This window comes from Phyllobates terribilis, unplaced genomic scaffold, assembly GCF_046119375.1.
Source record: "Phyllobates terribilis strain yellow unplaced genomic scaffold, ASM4611937v1 Scaffold_3__8_contigs__length_932513732, whole genome shotgun sequence".
NCBI classification, from domain to species: domain Eukaryota; kingdom Metazoa; phylum Chordata; class Amphibia; order Anura; family Dendrobatidae; genus Phyllobates; species Phyllobates terribilis.
In genome coordinates, this window is record NW_027362763.1 from 874,053,330 (window position 1) to 874,080,167 (window position 26,838).

The 26,838-nt window shown below is 44.9% G+C and overlaps 1 protein-coding gene and 1 long non-coding RNA gene across 2 annotated transcripts in view; one reads left to right on the plus strand and one right to left on the minus strand.

The window, feature by feature from the left end:
- The window catches only part of LOC141257736 (uncharacterized), an 88,370-nt gene extending 63,097 nt beyond the window's left edge, over window positions 1–25,273 (plus strand). The window contains exon 3 of the long non-coding RNA XR_012318100.1: window positions 25,127–25,273. This is a non-coding gene — a long non-coding RNA (uncharacterized lncRNA). The remainder of the gene's footprint in view (window positions 1–25,126) is intronic.
- The window catches only part of TTC27 (tetratricopeptide repeat domain 27), a 552,249-nt gene that overhangs the window by 355,828 nt on the left and 169,583 nt on the right, over window positions 1–26,838 (minus strand). The window contains exon 7 of the mRNA XM_073672636.1: window positions 8,046–8,210. Within this exon, the coding sequence (XP_073528737.1) occupies window positions 8,046–8,210 (165 nt within the window). The remainder of the gene's footprint in view (window positions 1–8,045; window positions 8,211–26,838) is intronic.

Genomic DNA, 26,838 nt, shown 5'->3' on the forward strand with positions numbered 1-26,838 from the left:
ATACATAGGTTTCATTAGTGGTGACATAGTAAGACTGTAATGACTGCAGCCAAAATTAACACTATCTGACCAGTAGAAAAGTGCACGTACATTTTAAAATGAAACATGATTATGCCTGGGTATGTAAAATTTACTACCTAGGGTCCTCAGTGCGCTAACATCTAGTTGGTATTTCTGGCAATCCAAAGATAACCTTGTACATTTGTGCACTCAACAGTATTTTACTTATTAAAGGGAATCGGTCACAGGCTTTTACTATATAATCTGAGAGCAGCATGATATAGGGCAAGAAAGCCTGATTCCAGGGATGTGTCACTTACTGGGCTGCTTGGTGTAGTTTTCATAGAATCCGTTGTCTTATGTAGATGTAGCGGAGCTAACACTTTTAGACTGTGTATGACTCTGCCCACACCCCTGACTGGCGGCTTCCTGTGTAAACTGTGCATTGTCAGCAAGCTGCTAATCAGTGGTGGGGGCGGGGTTATATAAATTAACCTGACTGGTGTGCACGTCAGCTGTAGTCCTGTAGTGATAATCTCCTGCTAATAAAACACTGAACACAGCCTAGCAAGTGACACATGTCTGTAATCAGGCTCTTGTCCGCAATATTATGCTACTTGCAGATTAAATAGCAAAAACCTGCTGACAGATTCCCTTTTAACTGTACGAACGGATTCGAAGACCAGGATTCCGGGAAAGGTGACCACACATGTAATATCCCCCCCTCCATTTTAGTCATAGGAGATACAAAAAGGCAGGGCACATTGATTGGGTTGTTTCTGTTCCCCTATGAACTTAAATAGAGAACAATCACCATGAATATAATTTGTGGTTGTCAGGCAGAGTCAATGTTACACTGACTATTGCTGACCGAAGGGTGGAGGTTAGTTCTAATCTATGTAGAACGAATGGCTCCTCAGTATACAATGAATTAGATCCTCCAAACAACTGACACCTAGTTACCACAAAATAGTTGGTAGCTTTGACTCTTTATTCTGTTACATAGGGCAAAAACACAAACCTCTATGGGACCGTCTATGGTATGTGACCTGCTTCTATGTTCTTAAGTGGTCTTTAAAAAAAAAAAACGTAAAAATCTGCTTGATCAGTATGGGCAGGAATGTATTACTGAGTGCACTATAGCCTAGGATAGCATTACACAGGGCAGCTAAGCAAATAACAGTGGTGGCTGTGTAGCTAGTACCCAAGGAAGAGTAGGCAGCCACTGAGATATTGTAAATGATATAATATGTCCATTGACTATACAGAGACAAAAGCCCGAAGGTGACCCCTAGTGTTATTGTTTTAATGGTAATTAACAATAGATGGCAGCTATACATGTACAGCTCAGCCAAAATCCAAATACTAAACCTTATGAAAAGCATTTAAAATGTGAAGGCTCTTGCAGAAGATAATTGGATTGCTGGAAATATATGCAATATTCCATGTAAAACCTCACATCACAACTTTAATAACATTCATATTTAGGCCTGGCAGCAATAGCAAATGACAGAACAATAGTCTTCAGTAATCATTCAATAGAACCCAAGTAATTGTGTGTATATATATATATATATATATATATATATATATATATATATATATATATATATATATATATTGTAAGGCAGTGCTAGTCATCATACTGGGGGACACTCGCTGCACCGGGTCAATTAAAGCACACCAGCCACGTTTTTCCAGTTTTCACACTCCAGCAGTTTATTATACATCATAACTGCTATAACCGAGTCCAACTCAGTGGCTCGCCGACATATTACATATAATGTCCAGGAGCCTTTCAAGTGGCAGACAGGCCCACTTGGCTCCAGTTGCAGCCCCCAGCAAAGTCACTTATAGAAATGTCCACATCAATCAGTGTTTTTACATTCGTCAGGTTTTAGCTGCTTCAGACTTATTCTGCCACCACTGTGGCTTTACGGCTTCCCAGATGGGGGTCGCCAGCCCTCGTACCATCCAAGGCTACTGGTATGTTTACACAGCCAACATCCAGCCTCTGCCTTTCAGGCTCTTGCCTTCCAAGCCTCTGGCCCTCCAAGCCTACTGGGATCGCTTACACCTTAGGATCCAGCCTCTGCCTTTCAGGTTTCACCAGGCTTCAATAGGCCTCACTAGGCCTCACACTCTAGCGGTGTCCCACACGGGAACAGCCCTCACGCCTTACCACACTGTCTCAAGACTACCAGGGTTTATATATCCTGTAGTACACACACACAGGACCTGTGCTGATGTCACAGTCATGTGATCAGACATTCTGTGTGCACAGGACCTGTGCTATGTCACAGTCATGTGACCAGACATTCTGTGTGCACAGGACCTGTGCTATGTCACAGTCATGTGACCAGACATTCTGTGTGCACAGGATCTGTGCTATGTCACAGTCATGTGACCAGACATTTTGTGTGCACAGGATCTGTGCTATGTCACAGTCATGTGACCAGACATTCTGTGTGCACAGGATCTGTGCTATGTCACAGTCATGTGACCAGACATTTTGTGTGCACAGGATCTGTGCTATGTCACAGTCATGTGACCAGACATTCTGTGTGCACAGGATCTGTGCTATGTCACAGTCATGTGACCAGTCACCTGAGGGGAAGGTACATGGTCAGCCAAAGCACATCCTGGAGCATTACCGTAATGCCGCAAGTCGCTGCATTACAATATATATATATATATATATATATATATATATATATATATATATATATATATGTATGTATGTATATTAAAATTCCATAGGCAACCACAACGTATTACAATGGAAATGTGAAAAAAATTACAAATGAAAACAAACAACACTGCGACAACAAATACACAATGATCATCCGTAACGTTAAGACTACCTGAATATTAGAATATTACTATGTGGGTTCCCCCGTGAAGCTAAAACAGCTTTCAATCATGAAGGCATGTACTTAACAAGACATATCTGAATGTGCCCTGTGGTATCTGGTACCAAGAGAATAGCAGTAGATGCTTGAGGTCCTATAAGCATTTAAGTAAGGAAAGCCTGTCACTTACTAAAAAAATAAATACAGCGTAAAAATCTTTGAGCTCCCCTGATACTGCTGCTCTTTTCCACTTTGCACTGCGTCACTCCATTGTAGAGATATTCACATTTGTAGCTTTTGGAGTGAAATATGTGAAATCACTGCTTGTAGTTCAACTGGACATCCCTTCAGAGTCTTATCTGCGGCTGTGTGCTTTCATCCCTCCCTCCCAGATGCTACCAATCATAGCAGTGACTGAAACTGCTACAGGTTAAGATCAGTTGCAGCGCCTGGGAAGGGGAGGAAGAAACCCACCCCTAGAGAAAACTCTGCAGAAATGCCCAGTTGAACTACAAGCAGAGTTTTTATATATTGCGCTCCAAAAGCAACAAATGTGAATATATCTAAAATGAAGTGACGCAGCACAAAACTAAAAAGAGCTTCAGAACCAGGGGAGCTCAGGGATTTTTACACAGTACTTAACTCTTTTTTTTTGAGCAAGTAACATCATTTGCTCAAAAGAAAAATAGTTAAATACCTTGTAAAAATCCATGAACTCCCCTAGTTCTGGTGCTCTTTTTAGTTTTGTGCTGCGTCACTCCCTTATAGACATATCCAGCTCTACAGATGATCTAGCAGTCTAGCAGTGTCTGAGCTGTGATTAGCAGAAGGACTGAAAGAGTACATCTCCAGAGAAGACTCCGAGACTGCAGAGCTGTGATTGCAGAGAAGACTACAGAAATGCACAGTTGCACTACAAGCTGAGATGTCACATACTGAGCTCCAGAAGTAACAACTGTGAATATCTCCACAATGGAGCAACACAAAAAAATACTTATCAGGGGTGCGGATGAATTTTTACAAGGTATTTAACGCAAAAAAATTTTGAGCAAGTGGCAGGTCCTTACTAAGGGGCCATTTAAAAATACACAGACCAGTCAACATTACTAGTTTCAAGAAAAAGGGGTGAGCCATAAAAAATCAGCACCATCTAAATAAGATCCACACTCTGTAGATGTCCTTTGCTTGAAATACAGTCTAGAACAAATGGTGGCAAAGTTACTCCTAAACGGGTCTGTTTGCTCTATAGACAGCTTTATGTACAGCTATATGAAAAAGTTTGGGCACCCCTATTAATCTTAAGCTTAATGTTTTATAAAAATTGGTGTTTTTGCAACAGCTATTTCAGTTTGATATATGTAATAACTGTTGGACACAGTAATGTTTCTGCCTTGAAATGAGGTTTATTGTACTAACAGAAAATGTGCAATCTGCATTCAAACAAAATTTGACAGGTGCATAAGTATGGGCACCCTTATCATTTTCTTGTTTTAAATACTCCTACCTACTTTTTACTGACTTACTAAAGCACTTTTCTTGGCTTTGTAACCTCATTGAGCTTTGAACCTCATAGCCAGGTGTATGCAATCATGAGAAAAGCTACTTAAAGTGGCCACTTGCAAATTGTTCTCCTGTTTGAATCTCCTCTGAAGAGTGGCATCATGGGCTCCTCAAAACAACTGTCAAATGATCTGAAAACAAAGATTATTCAACATAGTTGTTCAGGGGAAGGATACAAAAAGCTGTCTCAGAGATTTAACCTGTCAGTTTCCACTGTGAGGAACATAGTAAGAAAATGGAAGAACACAGGGACAGTTCTTGTTAAGGCCAGAAGTGGCAGGCCAAGAAAAACATCAGAAAGGCAGAGAAGTAGAATGGTGAGATCAGTCAAGGACAATCCTCAGACCACCTCCAGAGAGCTGCAGCATCAACTTGCTGCAGATGGTGTCACTGTGCATCGGTCAACTATACAACGCACTTTGCACAAGGAGAAGCTGTATGATGCGAAAGAAGCCATTTCTGCAAGCACGCCACAAACAGAGTCGGCTAAGGTATGCAAAAGCACATTTGGAGAAGCCAATTTCTTTTTGGAAGAAGGTCCTGTGGACTGAGGAAACCAAGATTGAGTTGTTTGGTCATACAAAAAGGCGTTATGCAAGGCGGCAAAAAAACACAGCATTCCAAGAAAAACACTTGCTACCCACAGTAAAAGTTGGTGGAGGTTCCATCATGCTTTGGGGCTGTGTGGCCAATGCCAGCACCGGGAATCTTGTTAAAGTTGAGGGACGCATGGATTCCACTCAGTATCAGCAGATTCTTGACAATAATGTTCAAGAATCAGTGACAAAGTTGAAGTTACGCAGGGGATGGATCTTTCAGCAAAACAATGATCCAAAACACCGCTCCAAATCTACTCAGGCATTCATGCAGAGGAACAATTACAATGTTCTGGAATGGCCATCCCAGTCCCCAGACCTGAATATCATTGAACATCTGTGCGATCATTTGAAGAGGGCTGTCCATGCTCGGCGACCATCAAACTTAACTGAACTGGAATTGTTTTGTTAAGAGGAATGGTGAAAAATACCTTCATCCAGGATCCAGGAACTCATTAAAAGCTACAGGAAGCGACTAGAGGCTGTTATTTTTGCAAAAGGAGGATCTACTAAATATTAATGTCACTTTTCTGGTGAGGTGCCCATACTTATGCACCTGTCAAATTTTGTTTGAATGCAGATTGCACATTTTCTGTTAGTACAATAAACCTCATTTCAAGGCAGAAACATTACTGTGTCCAACAGTTATTACATATATCAAACTGAAATAGCTGTTGCAAAAACACCAATTTTTATAAAACATTAAGCTTAAGATTAATAGGGGTGCCCAAACTTTTTCATATAACTGTATATGTCTGCTATTCTGGAATAAAGCTTTGTTTAAAAAAATTGGTCAGTGCCACTTTCTAGTTTCTATTGCTGAGATTATAAAAAAAAATGCTATTTTTTTTTTACAAGAACTGATAATCCACCTTGTATAGGACTCTATAAAGAACTCTGATGATGAGACGCCAGCATTTCTGTGCATTTTCCACAACATATTCCGATCTGCCAGAACATTCCTATATAATTCGCCACATTGAAATAATAGAAAACATTACAGGATCTACCACCGGGTCTTGGCTGCAGGTCGGATTTTGCTGTGGAAATGCATAGGAACATTTTAACTGTGGAATTCCAATCAGAACACATCCAAAAGACAATTTACACCGTCTTTATCCATAATCAATGAAATAACACAAATCCACACGAATCTAATCTACCACATAACATGTACCTCTACTATAGCAACTACTCCCACAACATCAGAACATCAGACCTACAAGCAAAACAACAACTAAGTACCAATAGTACCATTACTATTTACTGGTAAATTGAGAAATCTAAAAGTGTGTGAGCCACATTAACCCCTTAAAGACCAGGTAACTTATTGATTTTGTGCCTTCAATTTTTTTCTCTTCCTTTCTGCCAAGAGCCATAACTTTAATTTTCCAAAGACAGTTGAATAACATTTTAATATACAATTTACTGGAAAATGGGGGAAAAAATGAAACGAAATTGTGAAAAAATGCAATTCCGCCATTTTTCATTTTATTATTTTTTTTTTTTTTGGAAGGGGGACGGGGGTGTTATGCTTTTACAATGTTCAATCTGTGGTAACAATTACCCTGAAACGTGGTTCTCCAGGTCAATATAGCTAAACCAAACTTGAATAGATTTTTTTTCCCAGAAAATTTGTCAATTCAGAAAAAGTTTGTAAAACTAATATTTTTGGTTGTATGGCCATTTCCAAGACCTGTAACGTTTTTATTTTTCCATCTGATGCATTGTGTGAGGGTTATTTTTTTTGCGTGGTGAACTGATTGCTGTACTGATAATTTAGGGAACATAAGACATATTAATTGCTTTTTACTGCTTCAGGTAAAATATATACTATATTCAGATAAGCGTCAAGACCGAAAAACACGATTCTGTCAATTCAATTTTTCTTCTCGTCACAGAGGTTACTGTATGGGTTAAGTCATTTTAATGTTTGATAAACTGGAAAAGGCTATACCAAATATGTTCTTTTTTACATATATTTTTATTGGGTGATATCAGTGCGGAACTCAGTAACTGGCTGCATCAGTGACATATTGTAGATGTGACCTCAATAATGCAGACCTGTAAATAAAGACTATATCACCATATCCCAGGAAAGATGTAGAATCCCAAAACAATATAAGTGATTACACAATCCCAAAACAATATATACATTTATGAAATGATTTCTCAATACATGTGAATAAGGCATTAAAATAGAAGTGCCTCAAGGAAGGGGACAGTGCAGCAAAGCAAAACGCGCGTCGGGGTGTGGGAAGTGGTGCCTGCCATACCTTCTGTGCAGCTGATAGGGATTCCAGTGTCTATAGGTAAATACCATTTTCTCCACATTATTTGATGCTGCATGTTTAATGTATGCAAGACGGGATATTGAGTTTCTTGAATTGGCTAACAAGAACCATTTCTACTCTATGTCCATTTACTATTTATATGATGACACTACTGTTTTCAGGCATTTACCGCTGTCCCTTTCTTTGAGGCACCTCTGTTTTAATTCTATTACTTATTCACATTGGTATTGAGCAATCATTTGATAAATGTATATATTGTTTTGGGATTGTGTATTCACTTCTTTTGTTCTGGGATTCTATCATCATTCCTGGGATATGGTGATGTCCATTTTGGTGGAAGTGTTATCCGCTATACCTTAGCAATTCTATTATGGACATTTTTGTATGTATTGATACATAAATAAACACTGCAGGAACAGGAAAGGAGACGCAAGGGCGTGAGCAGGTACGCACTGCTTACTTTGTTATTTAAAAAACAGTAAAGAAATAATGAAGAACATTTGATTTTGTGCAAAATTTATGAACCACATGTGCTATTATGAAGAATTTGGCACAAAAAAAATGTCAATGAATACCAAAAGAAAAAAAAAAAAAAGCATAGTGTCGTAACCCCCCCCCCCCCGACAAATTATGATTCTACTATAATTGAGGAGCATTTTCTATCTAACCAACAGCGATCAAACATCCCACAAGTCCTTATCAAAATAACTATATCCCTCCAATATGAGATATCCGACTCTTACCTATTAAATTAACTTGAAGCTTGGATATGTCCTTTGCTTGGTTAAGATGCTCCTTTGCTTTCTTGTACTCATAGAAATAGAGGCATACATATCCACACTCAAGATGGAGCTGCACCAGTAAGTCTTGAGCTCCTTTTTCCAAAAATAGGTCTTCAATCTTTGAGACTAAAGAATAAAAAATATACAGTTACTAGATTAATATTGTATATTCAATCCCTGAATGTGTGTAGATACTGTACTTAGCACTTGAGGATAAGTGCTAACTTATTTTCACTAGACAATCCATTTAAGGCCCAAATACACAGAATAAAGTCGGCCCAGTCCCACCGACATCAGCGATAGAGAGAATCATCCAGTACACTGAATTTCAGAGGTCCATGCTTTTGCCTGCAGGAACCTACGGTTGAGCTGATCACATACAGTAGAGCAGAGGTCCCCAACCGCCGGTCCGCGGACCAGGACCGGGCCGTTGGGGTTTTTCAGCCGGTCCGCGGGGAGAGGGGGCCCCTCCAGCCTCCAGCAGGGCCGCCATCAGGGCATGACTGCCCTGACTCCAGTATGGGGCCCGGCCGGTAGGAGCCCCCCTCTTGTGCGTCTCTCTCCTCATGGGGCCCCCGGCCGCATGCTAAGCGCCGGGTCCGGGACATCTTAGCGCTGCGCTGCTGCGGCAGCACCTTCATGATTCCCCTGACTTCCGGTCATGTGACGGCGCCGTCACATGGCCGGAAGTCAGGAGAACCTGGTGTCAGCGATTTGGACGAGCGCCAGGATTCTGCAGGGATCGCATGGGGGTAAGTATAACAAGTTTTATTTTTTTTTAAATACAATTAACTAGGAGTGGGGGGAATGGGAGATGCACATGGGGGGAGGGGAGAGATGAGAGATGCACATGGGGGAGGGGAGAGATGAGAGATCCACATGGGGGGGAGGGGAGAGATGCACATGGGGGAGGGGAGAGATGAGAGATCCACATGGGGGGGAGGGGAGAGATGAGAGATGCACATGGGGGAGGGGAGAGATGAGAGATCCACATGGGGGGGGGGGGGAGAGATGAGAGATGCACATGGGGGAGGGGAGAGATGAGAGATCCACATGGGGGGGAGGGGAGAGATGAGAGATCCACATGGGGGGGAGGGGAGAGATGAGAGATCCACATGGGGGGGAGGGGAGAGATGAGAGATGCACATGGGGGAGGGGAGAGATGAGAGATCCACATGGGGGGAGGGGAGAGATGAGAGATGCACATGGGAGGGAGGGGAGAGATGAGAGATGCACGGGGGGGGTGAGAGATGCACGGGGGGGATGAGAGATGCACGGGGGGTGGATGAGAGATGCACGGGGGGTGAGAGATGCACGGGGGGGATGAGAGATGCACGGGGGTGGATGAGAGATGCAAGGAGGGGGATGAGAGATGCAAGGAGGGGGATGAGAGATGCACGGAGGGGGATGAGAGATGCACGGAGGGGGATGAGAGATGCACATGGGGGGGTTATGTTTACATAACTTTGTTGCCTTATGAAGGGCGGGGGGGGCCCCCAAAAATTTCTTGCACAGGGGCCCACTACAGTCTGTGTCCGCCCCTGGGATGAAGTAAATGCAGCTGAACAGCAGCTGTCAGGACAGCTGCCCTGTCCTGCTGCAGGGCGTGATGGGGCCTCAGTGATGCGGCTCCTGGCACAGCACATTATGTGGGGCTCCTGGCATAGCTCCTGGCGGGGACCTGGTCTACACTATATGATAAGTATGCACTAAACTCCAAATCCCTCCATTACCCCGCCCCCATATGACCAAAGCCCCGCCCACCCCACCCCCTCCTTGCTGGGCCATGGAAAAATGATCTTGCTTCAAGCCGGTCCCTGGTGCAAAAAAGGTTGGGGACCACTGCAGTAGAGGACCGCTCTGCAAGAACAATACATGGGCCTTTTGCAGTCCAACAGATCATCATAATGTAAAATACCAAGTTTTCGATGTGTAAATGGGCCCCCATAACTCTTGGGCCCCTGCGCAGCTGCACAGGCTGCAGCAATGATATGTCCGCCCCTGGAGCCGATCATTCTTGTGTATGGTGGAGTTGGGGGAGAGCAGTCACTCAGACAGAACAGATCGAGCATGGAGTCAAAATGTAGACATTCAGGGGCCTCTGTGCTGCTCTCAGGATCTGCTGAGAGCTCCTGCCGCTTTGTTTCAGAGATCGGTGAGAAAAATGCCAGGTCTAGAAATGTCCACAAGAATGCCCGCTCGTCCAACTGCCACCTTATCTTACATATCTCTACTTCTGCGTACCTCCAAAAACGTTTAACATAAGTGTATCTTGTAAGTAGTCTAATACAGATTTACAGATCCTTTAAAAAAGGACCTGTCACCTGGTCAAAAGTGGCCCAATTTTGCCCTTATTTTATTCCCGCTGCTTGCCTGACTTTGCCATTTTTACATTTTTTTTAATTTATTTTTTAAATCCCGCCTTACAGTTCCAGAGATATGGACCTTTTTATCTAATGTTACATTTTATGGTTTTAACCAAGAGGGAGTGGCTGACAGGGTAATAATGCAGAAAGGCCTACAGACACGCGGCCAGAAACTCCTGTGAGCCACGCCCCATTGGTAAGACCATAAAAATAAGCAGTAAAAGAAGTCCTATCTTTCTGAAACTGTATGGTGGATGTCAAAAAAAAAAAAAGAAGCAAACAAGCAGAACTATATACTGAGGGGGAACAAATATGAGTAGAACCTGGCCACTTTTGACCTGGTGACAGGTCCTCTTTAAAGGGAAGCAATGGATATAGGTTGAAGCTTATTTCGTGGGATTAAAAGCCATTCTCCCTTATATCGCTCTCATGTAAGGACTTTACCTGTTAGAATTTGTCAACCCTGAGATTAACATGGGAATAAAAACTACTATACTATACAGTGACCTACAGATAACCTGCCATCTCTAATGTCTGCTACAGCTGGCATCTCTTATTTATTACAGTGACCTGATGTGCAGTTACTGGAATTTATTTTTGCTCCAAGAACCGGCCAGGTGGACCCTTGAGAGCTGTTCCTTAAATAAGATGAGCCGATAAACTAACATACACGATTGACTGATAAGTCCGGGCTTAAGGGTGATTTCATGCTATTTTGCCTTTATGTGTAGATGCTTTGCAGTTCTTGCAGAATATATTTGAGAACTAAAGACTTGTAAAGTATAACATGCCTGATGTGCTCACACTGGTTTATAAAGCCTTGAGGTGTACTTCTAGATCTGTTAACCTCTTAAAAAAATGTAAGGAAAAAAGAAGTATGTATTTCCTGTCTCCAGGGCAGAGTTTGGCACCGTCACTGAGAAGTCATATGTATAACAAATGGACTTTTATAATATAATAAAAAAAACAGAGTTTAGGCTATATATTATATTGTATACAGAGCAGACCCCAGGTATAAGATCTGTTATATGGAGTACACAAAGTTAGAATATTCCAAAGTCAAAGGTACTTAATGGGGTTTTCCGCTGAAGTTCTCACCTACACACAGGCTCGGACTGGCCCACAGGAGAACAGGAGAATCCTCCGGTGGGCCGCTGTTCAGGAGTGGGTCACCATTCTTTTATATCAGCAGTACCTGGCACAATACACTTCAATAACTATGTACAGACAAAGGCAGCATCTTATTCATATAACAATCTACCCAGTTTATTGTTATATAAATCTGTGATTGAGGATAATGTCACATTTGCATGTAGCTGAACAGAGGGGCCCTGGAGCTGGTTATTGGTGGGCCCTTGGCACAACAGTCTGACACTGTTAACACAGGATAGATGAGAACTTATTGACTGGTTGATGTCTGACTGCTGGGACCCGCACTGATCAGAAGAACGGAGAACTTTTATCCCCAACAGGGAACTTTCATGCCCGTTAGAATGGGGCGGCAGTGCGCAAGCCCAACCATTGCTCCCTGCATTCTATATGAGCCTGCTGGAAAAAGTCGACCTTAGCCCTTGCCTGTCCCATAAGAAATGAATGGAGCAGCCGTTGAGCATTTGCACTAGCGCTCCATTCTAAGGGCTTATTCAGATGTCCGTGGATTTCAGTGTGATCTCAGAGCATTAATACACAAACTGGCCAAGGCTCTCCTGACCCGAGCGTGACAGCTTCATATATTTCTTTAAGGCTGTCACACTTGGGTTGGCAGAGCTGCGACCAGTCCGTGCATTGGTGGTCCGTGCTCAGACCGATTTTCACAGACATTTGCATGATTCCTAACAGGCGTAAAAGGTCCTTGTTCTGCTAATCGGTGGTGGGTCCCAATGGTCGGACACCCACTGATCAACTATCCACTTGTTTTCACTAGAGAGCCCCTTTAAATAAAGGTCAAATCATCCCAACTTGCACCCAAAGGCCAGGAGTTCATTTACGAAAAAGCAACATATAAATCTCTACAATACTGGGATCTAAACCACATATTATATTTTTAGGCTGGAGCTACAAGAAAAAAAGTCCAACGTAGGGAGAGGCTGTTATAACCCTATCGCAGCCTTCACAACCCAGTTAACAGGAAAATGCCAGATTAAGGCTAAGGTTACATAGAAAATAACAAGAAAAATAAATAAATTCTACATTGTTATAGCTGTATAATAAGTTGTATTTTATATACAGTTCATTTAATTTGCATGTTAAAATTTACAGAGCAGGACATGTTTATGCTATTTTAGAACATATGTTGCTTATATTTATACCATATTTAGTTTCAAAAGTATTTTATTAACTTTTTAATACAGAGGTAAACAGCTTGCAATTATTCCCCACGCAGGGGGGTCTGAGTAGAATTAAACTTAAGTAATGAGAAAAAGACAGGAAAGATATATGAGGAATGACACAGAGGAAGTAATTGTGGAAAAAGGGGTAGGTTGGGTACAAGACAGGCATCATCATATTTCCATGGATATTACATTTTTACATTACAAACTTGATAACAAGAAGTCACAGACTGTATAAGGTATATATTGTTGCAGCAAAATAGTAAGTTATGTAGTTGAAGCTTCAGTAATTATGGGTCCTTTAACTGTTTTCAGTGTACAATAGGTTCTAGTGCAACAGCGAGTCAAGGTGAAAGGTGTAGAGCAGGGGTCCTCAAACTACGGCCCGCGGGCCACATGCGGCCCGCAGAGGATGTTTATCCGGCCCGCCGGGTGTTTTTGCCGCCGCTGCCTGTCCAGCTTAGCAGACGACAGTTCAATGCTGGCGGGCCCTGTAATCGTGGGCGGAACGACGAGGCGGCGAGTAAAGGTGATGCGCTGCCACTCCAGAAGACAGCGCAGTCGACGTGATGATGTCACGCGCCTGTGCCAGAAGTAGACAGCATCGAGCGGGCGCCCATTCAGAGCAGCGGGGGACATAGTACTGGTATTTTTTTTATTTTTAACACTGGGTCCGGTCTATCGTGCATATTGGAGACATTTACCTGCCTATTCGGGACATTTACCTTCCTATTGGTGACCTATGCTGCCTATTGGGGACATTTACCTGCCTATTGGAGACCTATGCTGCCTGTTGGGGACATTTACCTTCCTATTGGGGACCTATGCTGCCTATTGGGGACATTTACCTGCCTATTGGAGACCTATGCTGCCTATTGGGAACATATGCTGCCTATTGGGGACATTTACCTTCCTATTGGGGACCTATGCTGCCTATTGGGGACATTTACCTGCCTATTGGAGACCTATGCTGTCAATTGGGGACATTTACCTGCCTATTGGAGACCTATGCTGCCTATTGGGAACATATGCTGCCTATTGGGAAAATATGCTGCCTATTGGGGACATTTACCTGCCTATTGGAGACCTATGCTGCCTATTGGGGACATTTACCTGCCTATTGGGGACCTATGCTGCCTATTGGGGACATTTACCTGCCTATTGGAGACCTATGCTGCCTATTGGGGACATTTACCTGCCTATTGGGGACCTATGTTGCCTATTGGGGACATTTACCTGCCTACTGGGGACCTATGCTGCCTATTGGGGACATTTACCTGCCTATTGGAGACCTATGCTGCCTATTGGGGACATTTACCTGCCTATTGGGGACTTATGCAGCCTATTGGGGACCTATGCTGCCTATTGGGGACATTTACCTTCCTATTGGTGACCTATGCTGCCTATTGGGAACATATGCTGCCTATTGGGGACATTTACCTGCCTATTGGAGACCTATGCTGCCTATTGGGGACATTTACCTGCCTATTGGGGACCTATGCTGCCTTTTTTGGGACATTTACCTGCCTACTGGGGACCTATGCTGCCTATTGGGGACATTTACCTGCCTATTGGGAGACCAATGCTGCCTATTGGGGACATTTACCTGCCTATTGGGGACTTATGCAGCCTATTGGGGACCTATGCTGCCTATTGGGGACATTTACCTGCCTATTGGGTACCTATGCTGCCTATTGGGGATATTTACCTGCCTATTGGGGACCTATGCTGCCTATTGGGGACATTTACCTGCCTATTGGAGACCTACGCTGTCTATTGGGGACCTATGCTGCCTATTGGGGATATTTACCTGCCTATTGGGGACTCTCGCATCACACCAGTCTGAGCCTGAGGTAAAAGAGGAGTTCCACCAATATGGGCACTGGTGACCCTGAAATGATATGGACTGGCAAGGCTTCATTGATGGGCACTGATCAGACTTCATTGATGGGCAGTGCAGTCTGTATGTCTCTATGTGGGCAATTTTATTGCTGGTATGTTGCTTTTGTAGCGCTGTATATATATATTGGTATTTTACTAATAGCAATTTGGAATCCCTAGGAAACAATGATATCAAGAAAAAGAAAAATTGACGCGGAGTGTAGGATATTCAAAAGAACAGTGGATTTATGATTACTTTTTCATGCAGTACAAGGAAAGAGCTGTGTGTTTGATATGTCAGAATATAGTGTCTGTGTTCAAAGAATACAATTTGCGTCGACACTATCAAACTCAACATAAAGATAAATATGATTGTTTGGTCGGAGAAAGGATAAAATATTAAAACTGAAAAATACATTGACAACTCAGCAAAATACTTTTGTGAAGCAGAAGCAGCCAAATATCTCATCACTACGAGCAAGTTTTCAAGTTGCCAAGCTAATAGCGTGCACTGGCAGACCATTCGTGGAGGGAGAATTTGTTAAAGAATGCCTTCTTTCTGTTGCCAAAGAGATGCGTCCAGAGAAGGCCGATTTATTTAGTACAGTGACTCTTTCAGGACCTACAATTACTCGAAGGATTGAAGAAATGGGAGACAATTTGCATCAGCATTTGCAAAACTCCGCAAAAAAACTTTCCTATTTTTCCTTGGCACTCGACGAAAGTAATGATGTTCGTGATTCTGCACAACTTCTAATTTTTATTCGTGGGACGAATGACTGTTTCGAAGTCAAAGAAGAGCTTGCTGCACTGAAAAGCATCAAAGGAACAACTACAGGAGAGGATATCTATGAAAAGGTTAGCCAAACTGTGAATGGTTTGGAGCTGGACTGGGCTAAACTAGCCAGTGTGACAACTGATGGTGCTCCTAGCATGGTGGGGTCTAAGAAAGGAGTAATTGCTCGCATTAACCAAGAGATGGACAAACATAACCATTCTCATCCAATAGCCATACACTGCCTCATCCACCAACAGGCGCTGTGTAGTAAATCACTGAAGTGGGACTCTTATGAAAATTGTGGTATCTTGTGTTAATTTCATTAGAGCTAATGCATTAAAACCACAGACAATTTCAGGAATTTCTGTCTGAGCTAAATGTTGCCTATGAAGATGTTCTATACCACACAGAAGTGCGTTGGCTGAGTAGAGTTTTGAAACATTTCTATGACTTACTTCCACAGATTACAGCTTTTCTGCTTTCAAAAAACAAAGAAGTACCGGAGCTCAATGATGCCGAATGGAAATGGCACCTTGCCTTTCTGACAGATGTAACAGTTACTTAACAGTTTCAATGTGCAACTTCAAGGAAAGGGGAAGCTCCTCTGTGATATGCAATCACATGTGAAAGCATTTGAAGTAAAATTAGGCCTCCTCATCAAACAAGTGAAGGAGGAAAATTTCTGCCATCTCCCCACAACTCAAAATCTGTTAGCAGAAAAACCATTGGTTGCATTCCCACACAAAACATGTGTGGATTCATTGGAAAAGTTACAAAAGGAGTTCCAATGTAGATTTAGGCTATGTGCCCACGATGCAGAAATGCTAAGGATTTTTTCCTGAGCGTTTCTGCATCTCCCTGGCAGAAAAAACGCATGCGGATTGTACATGCGGATTGTACATGCGGATTGTACATGCGGATTGTACATGCGGATTGTACATGCGGATTGTACATGCGTTTTTCCTGCCAGGGACATGCGGATGTGAAGCGTTCTTCACATGCATTTCTGCATGCGGGTTGACAAGCGCTTTCCAAGCGTTTAGCATCACTTGGAAAGTGCTTGACAACTTGGTCACACTATATAAATCCATGCAAACGGCATGGATTTATATAGTGTGACTGTAAAAGAATGCTAAAAAATAAAAAAATAAATATATACTTACCCTCTGATGGCCCCCGGTGTCCTGCTTCACTCCGTTCTCCCTTGCCGGCAGCGGTACACTGAAGGACCTGCCAAAGTCAGCGTCGCGTGACTCGTCACATGACTATGACGTCAGAGCTAGTCCTCCAGTCCATCGCGATCTGCCAGCATGCGAGGAGGAGCGCATCGGGGGCCGCCAGAAGGTAAGTATATATTTATTTTTTATTTTATTCCTTTTTTTTTTACAGTTTTCTATGGTAGCCGGGTCCGGAAGAGAGTCTCCTCTCCTCTAGACCTGGGTACAATCCACACATTAGAACGCATGGAATGTGCATCTACATACAGTGATGTGTAATCCATGCGATCTAATGTCTAAATAATCTAAAGTCAATGGCGGCGAAAACGCAGCACTTCCGCAAAATAATTGGTAGTGCTGCGTCTTTTTCTGCAATGATAATCCGCAGCGGAAATTTCCGCAGCATGTGCCCAGCACATGCGGATTATCATTGGGGAACATGGCAAGCCTTCTACCATGCGTTTTTTAAGCGTTTCCGCAGCGTTTTTGCCGTTGCGGAAACACTTAAAAAACGCATCGTGGGCACACAGCCTTAAAGAGCTTCATCTCCATGAACAGGACATACAGCTTTTCCGTAACCCATTTTCTATTTGTAGCATCGGCATCTCTGCCCCCTGACAGGCAGAGACGCCGTCCCCCTTACCGCCGCACTCCTGGCCCGGCGTCTTCCGGCTCTCCTGCTGCTTCTGCTGCCGGCGCGCACAGCTTCCCGGGCACTGTGCTTAGGGCGCGTTCCCTCCCTCTTAAAGGGGCCGCACGCACCGTCCTAAGGAGTCCACGGCCAATGGCCGGAGGACTTCTCATACAAAAGGCACCTCCTCCAAAATGGAGGTGCCCGTGCAAGGTTGTAGCTCTGTGTACTAACTCTGCTTTAGCCCTCAGGTCCCGCTGCTAGTCTGACTACCAGTCCAATACAAAAAAATAGTCGGCACTCCGTAGTCCTCGTTAGTAGTAGTGGTGCACGTGGAGAGATTACAAGTAAAATGAAGAAAATCCCAGCACTCACGTGTATTCAATCAGTTCATTTATTCCACATGTAGGAAAACTACAACAAGACGTTTCAGCCCCTCACAGGCTTTTTTCAATTGTGGAGCTTCCACAATTGAAAAAAGCCTGTGAGGGGCTGAAACGTCTTGTTGTAGTTTTCCTACATGTGGAATAAATGAACTAATTGAATACACGTGAGTGCTGGGATTTTCTTCATTTGACTACCAGTCCAGTCCGCCAGCCTGACTACCAGTCCAGCCCGACAGTCTGCTTACAGCCCAGCCCGCCAGTCTGTCTATGGGCTTGGCCAGTCCGCTTATCCGGAGCCTTTACCTGCTACCTGTCTCCGCCAGCCAAGTACACTCTCCAGCCCGACGGTCTGCCTATGGTCCAAACCCGCCAGTCTGTCTATGGGCCAGGCTAGCCTGCCTACCTGGAGAACGTACTAGTTACCTGCCGTGCCTACCAGCCAGCCTACCTGGAGGCTCCTGCTGTTACCTGCCGTGCCTACCAGCCAGCCTACCTGGAGGCTCCTGCTTATTACCTGCCGTGCCTACCAGCCTGCCTACCTGGAGGCTCCTGCCAGTTACCCGTGGTGCCTACCAGTCCGTCTACCTGGATCACCCGTCAGCCTGCCTGCCGTGCTCATCTGCTGTACCGGTCAGTCCCTGCCTTCTGACCCGTGGGAGTCACCTGCTCTCATACAAGGACTAGTCCAGAGTAGCACCTGGTCCCTCTGCTCGGTCCTTCCCTGGTTCACGGAGTCGATTGAGCCGCCGTGCGACCTTGGTCAGTCCGAGTTGATACCTGGTTACGCCCCTCTGGTTTCTCCTTGCACCGCAGCACAGAAGTTTCACCACCCGGATCCGTAACACTATTGACATTGAAAATGTGGATATAATTTACCAAATGGAACTGGCTGAACTTCAGAATTGTGACTCTCTGAAAGATGCATTCAAGTCAAGCAGCCTTCCTAATTTCTATGCATCTCTCCACTCTGAGACATATCCTAATCTCAGGAACCATGCACTCAAAATGGCAATCATCTTTGGCAGCACTTATGTCTGTGAACAGACTTTTTCCAGAATGAAACATCTGAAATCTCCAACCAGATCCAGACTAACTGATGCACACTTGCATCACTTGTTACGACTAGCAGTGACAAATATGGAACTGGACATTGACCATCTCATTAGCCAAAAGCAGGCCCATAGTTCCCATTGAAATACCGGTAAGTTTGTTGATTTAACTTTACTTCTTCTTCATTTTAAATAATATATTTGTTCCCGTTTTGTTTTTTTACTTCAAAATAAGATATGTGCAGGGTGCATGGGAATTTGTTCATAGTTTTTTTTAAAACTATATTCCGGCCCTCCAATTGTCTGAGGGACAGTGAACTGGCCCCCTGTTTAAAAAGTTTGAGGACCCCTAGTGTAGAGCTTGAGTTAGATGTGGGTCAGGGTGGAGATCTATCCAAGGGGTCCAAATGCTATGAAAATGTTCTAGGGCAGGGGTGTCAAACTCAAGGCCGCGGGCCAAATGCAGCCCGCCACATCATTTTATGTCAGGACACAGAAAGACCGGCTCTCCACTTTCCCCCATACAGAGAGACAGTCTTTCTGTATCCACTGACTGCGGGTTTCTTTTAAACAGCAGTGTGGAGGTCAGTGCACCCTCTCCTTATGCCAGTGGGTAGAAGGGGAAGGGGCAGGTAGCACAGGAAGCTGGTGTCATCCTGGAGTCTTAGCAGACGCAGCCAGCACTTAGTACAGGGTTATGGCGTCAGGACAAGGAGCGAGTCCCATATTTGAAACCTACTGAAAGCAGTCAGCCAGCACTTCACAAAAGGGGTGGCAAAAGCACAGGCACCAGGTTCCATCTTTGAATCTTTAAATCAGAACGAAGGCAGCCAAGTACTTTACAGACAGGCTGGCAAAAGGAGCAGGTTTCATCTTTGAATCAGAGCAGGAGCAGACTATACTTAGTACAGGGTGCAGTCCATCTTGTACTCTAAGGTTTAGCCCTACTACCCAGTGACAGCGCTCTTAGCCCTACTACCGAGGGAGAGCGCTCTTAGCCCTACTACCCAGGGACAGCGCTCTTAGCCCTACTACCCAGGGACAGCGCTCTTAGCCCTACTACCCAGGGACAGCGCTCTTAGCCCTACTACCCAGGGACAGCGCTCTTAGCCCTACTACCCAGGGACAGCGCTCTTAGCCCTACTACCCAGGGACAGCGCTCTTAGCCCTACTACCCAGGGACAGCGCTCTTAGCCCTACTACCCAGGGACAGCGCTCTTAGCCCTACTACCCAGGGACAGCGCTCTTAGCCCTACTACCCAGGGACAGCGCTCTTAGCCCTACTACCCAGGGACAGCGCTCTTAGCCCTACTACCCAGGGACAGCGCTCTTAGCCCCTACTACCCAGGGACAGCGCTCTTAGCCCTACTACCCAGGGACAGCGCTCTTAGCCCTACTACCCAGGGACAGCGCTCTTAGCCCTACTACCCAGGGACAGCGCTCTTAGCCCTACTACCCAGGGACAGCGCTCTTAGCCCTACTACCCAGGGACAGCGCTCTTAGCCCTTCTACCCAGGGACAGCGCTCTTAGCCCTACTACCCAGGGACAGCGCTCTTAGCCCTACAACCCAGGGACAGAGCTCTTAGCCCTACAACCCAGGGACAGAGCTCTTAGCCCTACAACCCAGGGACAGCGCTCTTAGCCCTACAATCCAGGGACAGCGCTCTTAGCCCTACAACCCAGGGACAGCGCTCTTAGCCCTACAACCAAGGGACAGCGCTCTTAGCCCTACTACCCAGGGACAGCGCTCTTAGCCCTACTACCCAGGGAAAGCGCTCTTAGCCCTACTACCCAGGGACAGCGCTCTTAGCCCTATTACCCAGGGACAGCGCTCTTAGCCCTACTACCCAGGGACAGCGCTCTTAGCCCTACAACCCAGGGACAGAGCTCTTAGCCCTACAACCCAGGGACAGCGCTCTTAGCCCTACAACCCAGGGACAGCGCTCTTAGCCCTACAACCAAGGGACAGCGCTCTTAGCCCTACTACCCAGGGACAGCGCTCTTAGCCCTACTACCCAGGGACAGCGCTCTTAGCCCTACTACCCAGGGACAGCGCTCTTAGCCCTACTACCCAGGGAAAGCGCTCTTAGCCCTACTACCCAGGGACAGAGCTCTTAGCCCTACTACCCAGGGACAGCGCTCTTAGCCCTATTACCCAGGGACAGCTTTCTTAGCCCTACTACACATGGTCAGTGCACTTAGCACTAGTACCCATGGAAAGCTTTCATAGCCTACTACCCAGGAACAGCTCTCTTAGACCTACAACCCAGAAACATCTTTCCTAGACCCATTACCCAGGGACGGGACAGCTTTCATAGCTCTACTACCCAGGAACAGAGCTCTTAGCCCTGCTATGCTGGGGCAGATCTCTTACAGCCCCTTGCCAGTCTGTGCATTGCAGTCCATGCTCGTACCATGTTCCACGGACGACGGCATGAGACCTTACAGTTATAAGTGGCCTTTGGAAGGCAACCAAAATGTGGATGTGGCCATTGGTGAAAAGGAGTTTGACACCCCTCCTGTTAGGGCGTCTGTTACTGTAGCCTCAATTTGTTTATAAAATATCAAAGCATTGATTTTTTTTTTCTTTAGCCACTGATAAAGATAGCGTTTTTTATTTTGAGGCAATGTGAATACTTGAGGCCATGGTAATTAAGTTAAAAGTTGTATTGGAGATACCAAGGGGCTTATCCCCAAAAAATAGAACAGTTGGACCGAGTTGGATAGGTCTTCTAATTATATTTACAATTAAAGTTTTGATACCTTGCGAGCATTCCCACCAGATGTTTTTCATATCACCCACTGAGTTAGATCCTCTGAAACATCTAACTGATGTGTTATGGTAGATTTTATGTAATTTTGCTGGGACATAATAGGCACTATGGAGGACTTTAAGGGATGTGTAGCGTCGGCGTCCCTGCCTCCTGCTAGGCAGTGATGCCGTTCCCCTCACCTCTCCGCTCCGAGCCCGGCGTCTTCCTCCCGCTCTGCTGGCAGCGAGCACTGCTTCCCGGCCATAGTGCTTAGGGCGCGCGAGCGCGCGCTCCCCCTCTTTTAAAGGGGCCGCGCGCGCCGTCCTAAGGAGTCCCCGGCCAATGGCCGGAGGATCTCACCATATATAAGGCACCTCCTCCAAAATGGAGGTGCCCGAGCAATGTTGTTGCAAAGCCTATCAACTCTGCTTCAGCCCTCAGGTCCCGTTACCAGATACCTGCCAGTTACCTGCCAGATTCCTGCTTGATACCTGCCTGATACCTGTCTATCTGCTTGCATTCCTGCGGTCCGACAGTCTGCCTACCAGCACCTGCCAGTCTGTCTATGGATCAGTTTGCCCGCTCACCAGGGAGCGCCCACCTGCTACCTGCCTGCTAGCCTACCAGGAGGCTTAGCCGTCACTTACTGTGACCACCTGCCTGTCCAGAGACTCTAGCCCGCTCACCTGGGAGCGCCCACCTGCTACCTGCCTGCTAGCCTACCTGGAGGCTTAGCCGTCACTTGCTGTGACCACCTGCCTGTCCAGAGACTCTTGCCCGCTTACCTGGGAGCGCTCACCTGTTACCTGCCTGCTAGCCTACCTGGAGGCTCTGCTGTCACTTGCCGTGACCACCCGCCTGTCAAGACTGTTCCCGTTACTTGCCGTGTCCGTTCTGTCCTTCTAACCTGAGACTGTTCTTGTCACCTGCCGTGTCTACCTTCCCACCTTCCCTGGGAGCCACCTGCCTCCTTACAAAGACTGCCCCTTTGTATAATAGCTCAGAGGTTCCACCTCCCAGACCCGTTACAGGATGTTTCAGTGAGTAAAGTCTGATTGCTGCTTTTTGACGATGTATCGCAACAATGATACCACCTTTCAAGTGACATTGTAAGACCTAGGTCTTCCTCCCGTTGTTCCATGTGTTACGCACATGCCCGGACTGACTGGCATGAGCGTGGTTAGTGATCCCACTAGACCATGAACCGAGGAGTGCCTGGAGGGGCGTGACTAAGTATCAACTCGGTCCGACCAAGGTCGCACGGCGGCTCAGTCGACTCCGTGAACCAGGGAGTAACCGAGCAGAGGGACCAGGTGCTAATCCAGGTCAGACCCCGGTCACAGCTGTTGACCCACACTGGGGAATGCAGGAACAGGCAGGTTAGGCTGGCATACTGACAGGTGGGTACTGGCAGGCACGGCTGGTATGCAGATAGGTGGGTACTGGCAGGTAGGAAAGCAGGCAGGATAGGGACCAGTACAGACTGGGATACAGGAACAGAGCCGTAGGTGCAGCAAACAAGTAGAGCAGAGCAAAACCCGCAGGTGCGGCAGACAAGCAGAGCAGAGAAAAACCCGCAGGTGCGGTAGACAAGCAGAGCAGAGCAAAACCAGCAGGTTCGGTAGACAAGCAGAGCAGAGCAAAACCCGCAGGTGCGGTAGACAAGCAGAGCAGAGCAAAACACACAGGTGCGGTAGACAAACAGAGCAGAGCAAAACCCGCAGGTGCGGTAAACAAGTAGAGCAGAGCAAAACCCGCAGGTGCGGTAGACAAGCAGAGCAGAGCAAAACCCGCAGGTGCGGTAGACAAGCAGAGCAGAGCAAAACCCGCAGGTGTGGTAGACAAGCAGAGAAGAGCAAAACCCGCAGGTGCGGTAGACAAGCAGAGCAGAGCAAAACTCGCAGATGCAGTAGACAAGCAGAGCAGAGCAAAACCGCAGGTGCGGTAGACAAGCAGAGCAAAACCCGCAGGTGCGGTAGACAAGCAGAGCAGAGAAAAACCCGCAGGTGCGATAGACAAGCAAAGCAGAGCAAAACCAGCAGGTGCGGTAGACAAGCAGAGCAGAGCAAAAGCCGCAGGTGCGGTAGACAAGCAGAGCAGATACACACAAGGTACTTACAATGAAGTAGGGAGTGGACGCTAAACTCACAAACAGAGGTACAGAGACAACGAGTTGGAGTTAGGTGCAGGTTCAGACACTGCAGGAAAAGGGAAGATACGAACATAGAGGCAAACAAGTAACGGGCTAGGAAACTGTTCAGACAGAAACTGAACCAGGAATAAGATACAGGAATGAGCCTGGGTACTCAGCCCCCAGGGTGGCGGAAACAGACTAGAAGTCACAGATACAGGTAACGGGCCTGGGTATACAGCCCCCAGGGTGGCGGAATAGACTAGAAATCATAGATACAGGTAACAGGCCTGGGTACTCAGCCCCCAGGGTGGTGGAAACAGACAAGATACAGAACAGGACCTGGCAACTCAGTTGCACAGAACACACTGAAAGAAAGTGTTGCTCAGGCCCCTCCTACAGGGTGGAGGGGGTTTAAGTATCTAGTGACTCACAGCAATAGGCTGGGGACGCATTAGGACTGTGCACACAGTAACTATAAGAAACAGTCAGTAACCGCGCCGCCGCCCTAAGCAATCAGACAAGAGACATGCACACAGCAGGTACTGGAGCAAAGTGTGTAGCCTGGACTGACATGTAAGATGGCGGTCTTGCATGGTGGGAGGTGGTAAGCCATGCCAGCATGCCGCCAGGGATGTTACACCATGAACCTTGGTTTTTCGTTTTCAGGAGAGGAATTAAATGAGGGCTACAGTAGCGATATTATTTCACGTTCAAAAGGGTCACTAAAAAGAAGAAAAAAATAGTGGGCCAGAGGATAAGAGGACAACTACTCATATGCTTCACTGCACACCGCTCCTGTCCACATAATGGCTACTGGTGGAGGAGCTTGTGACTACACTAATGTTCAGTGTTTTTTCGAGGACACTAATGGACAGGTTGGGTCACAAAACCCACAAGCAGCCGGCTTTTCGACATGAAAGCTGCTCAGTGCCAGTAAGTGCTGTCAGTGCCTATGTAAAGGCAGCATAATATAGTCACATTTTATTCCAAAAAATGTTGTGCCATTAGCTTTTGTGGGCTTTAGGAGAATATATTGGACACATAAGGACCGATTCATCAAGGTAGTTTACATCAGACTTCTGGGGTAAAACACCTTGCACTGCCAAAACTCGAAATTGAGCAGAAAATTTAGTGACTTTTGACACTAGTATCGACCAACTTTGCAAACATGGGTAGAGGTGGGCCAGAATGTGATGTGGTGAAGTCTATCCGGCCAATTCCTCAAAATTTATGCCACATTAACCAAAAAGGTTATTCCAGTCAGGGAGTTACATGCCAATCGTAAACTGCAATTAATATATTAAGCAATTTTTTGGGGGGGAGGTGGGGGACAAATGTCTGAATTTTTTTTTACATTACTTAAATTTAAAAAAACTATATGTTTAGTATCTGCGTACTCGTACTCATATTGCCAGGTCAGTTTTACCATATATTAAACACGGTAAACAAAAACATTGTGGAATTGTACTTTTTTTGGCAATTTCACCACACTTGGAATTTTTTTCTTGTTTTGCAGTACACCATGTGGCAGAATAAATGGTGTCATTCAAAAGTACAGCTCGTCCTGCAAAAACAAGCCCTCATATGGCTATATGGCTGGAAAAATAAAAAAAAGTTATGGCTCTTGGAAGAAGAGGAGGAAAAAAATGAAAAATGTAAAATTGCCCGGAGATGAAGGGGTTAAACTACGTGATGTCTGGATCTCACCATATGTGATGGAAGTCCATGCCAAAATTAAAAATAAAATACTTAATACCTTTCATTTGTCTCATAAGCTTTGTATTATGTTAATATTATATAATCACAAATTAGCCTATTATGTTGCTAAACCAAGGATTTCTATAGCTGTAGAAAACAAATATGTAAAAACTGCCTCACCAATAACTAGGGGACACCTCACAATTTGGGGAGCAGTGGTTTAGAGGATGTAATTGGGATTACTTCTGTGCCTCCAAAATGGCATCAAACTGAAGCCCCCATTCTGTTCTTCTTAGGACTGGTACGCCATTTGAGTATTCACTGAGCTGTAGGTTTACGGCATGTTCTCACGCTTCATTTTTGCAGCGTTTTTTTTTTAGTCTTTTTTATGCAAATTAAAATCTACTTGTTACAGAACCAGCAAAAGCTATGAGATTTCAGAAATCTCATGCACACGATTGCTTTATTTTTCCTGACTGAATTGGAAAACAGCTAACTTTTTAAAAAACTGCATCGTGTCAAATCTTTCAGCGTTTTTGCAGCTTTTTTTTTTACCATAGAAAGCAATTACTAAGTGCAAAAATGCTGTAAAAAATGAAAAAAATATTTTTTTTTGCAATGTATTTGCTGCTTTTTTGGTGAATGAAAATAACTTTATTAAAACATGTACTGTTTACAAATGACACATATAATCTGCACCAGAAACTGCTTTTTATAAGCAGCTTTTTATTGCGAAGAGAGCAGCTTTCGGCTGCAGAAATAAAGGCAGCAAAAAAGCAACACGTGAACATACCCTTAAAATGTACTTGTCAATGTCCAAAAATGATGAAAAGACTAAAAATTATCGACTACCAATGTTACTTAAGGCACTGCAGAAGGCTCTCTGAGGCATACAGAATACAGGCTGCTGTAGCCAGCTTCTGCAGGCTGCTGTAACCAGCTTCTTCAGGCTGTTGTAACCAGCTTCAACAGGCTGCTGAATAACAAAAACCTGAAAATTCCCAGCAGAATTAATATTAGAAAACATCTAATTACGATTCCAATGATGACATGATATTCTGAAATTTGCAGATAAAACAATTACTAAGTAAAATCTCATTTTGTGACAAACCAGCAGAGATGCTTTATTTCACTATGAGGACATAATTGAAGCAGGTACTAAAAAAAAACTAAACAAACACGTGAGCTAGAGAGAGTTACCAAACACATGAAATAATAAAAACCAAAGTTATTTCAAGCCATCTACCCTAATTGTAAGGTACAGAAAGGCTGGGTTCATTCTAGGTGACCGAGGCATTTGAACGTTTTTGTGGCAGGAACACTTTAACGCCATGAAATGAATAACACCACATCTCCAGAATGAGACTGCAGAAAAGAGCAGTAACAGAATCCTCCTTCAGAGAGATCTTGTGATTTCTGGATAAAAACCTTCATTTACCTTTTGCCTTCTGACGAGTATTGAAGTTGGCACATCAATAAAAAAGTAGAAAATTAAAGATTACAATCTGCGGCAAAAGGATATTTTACATT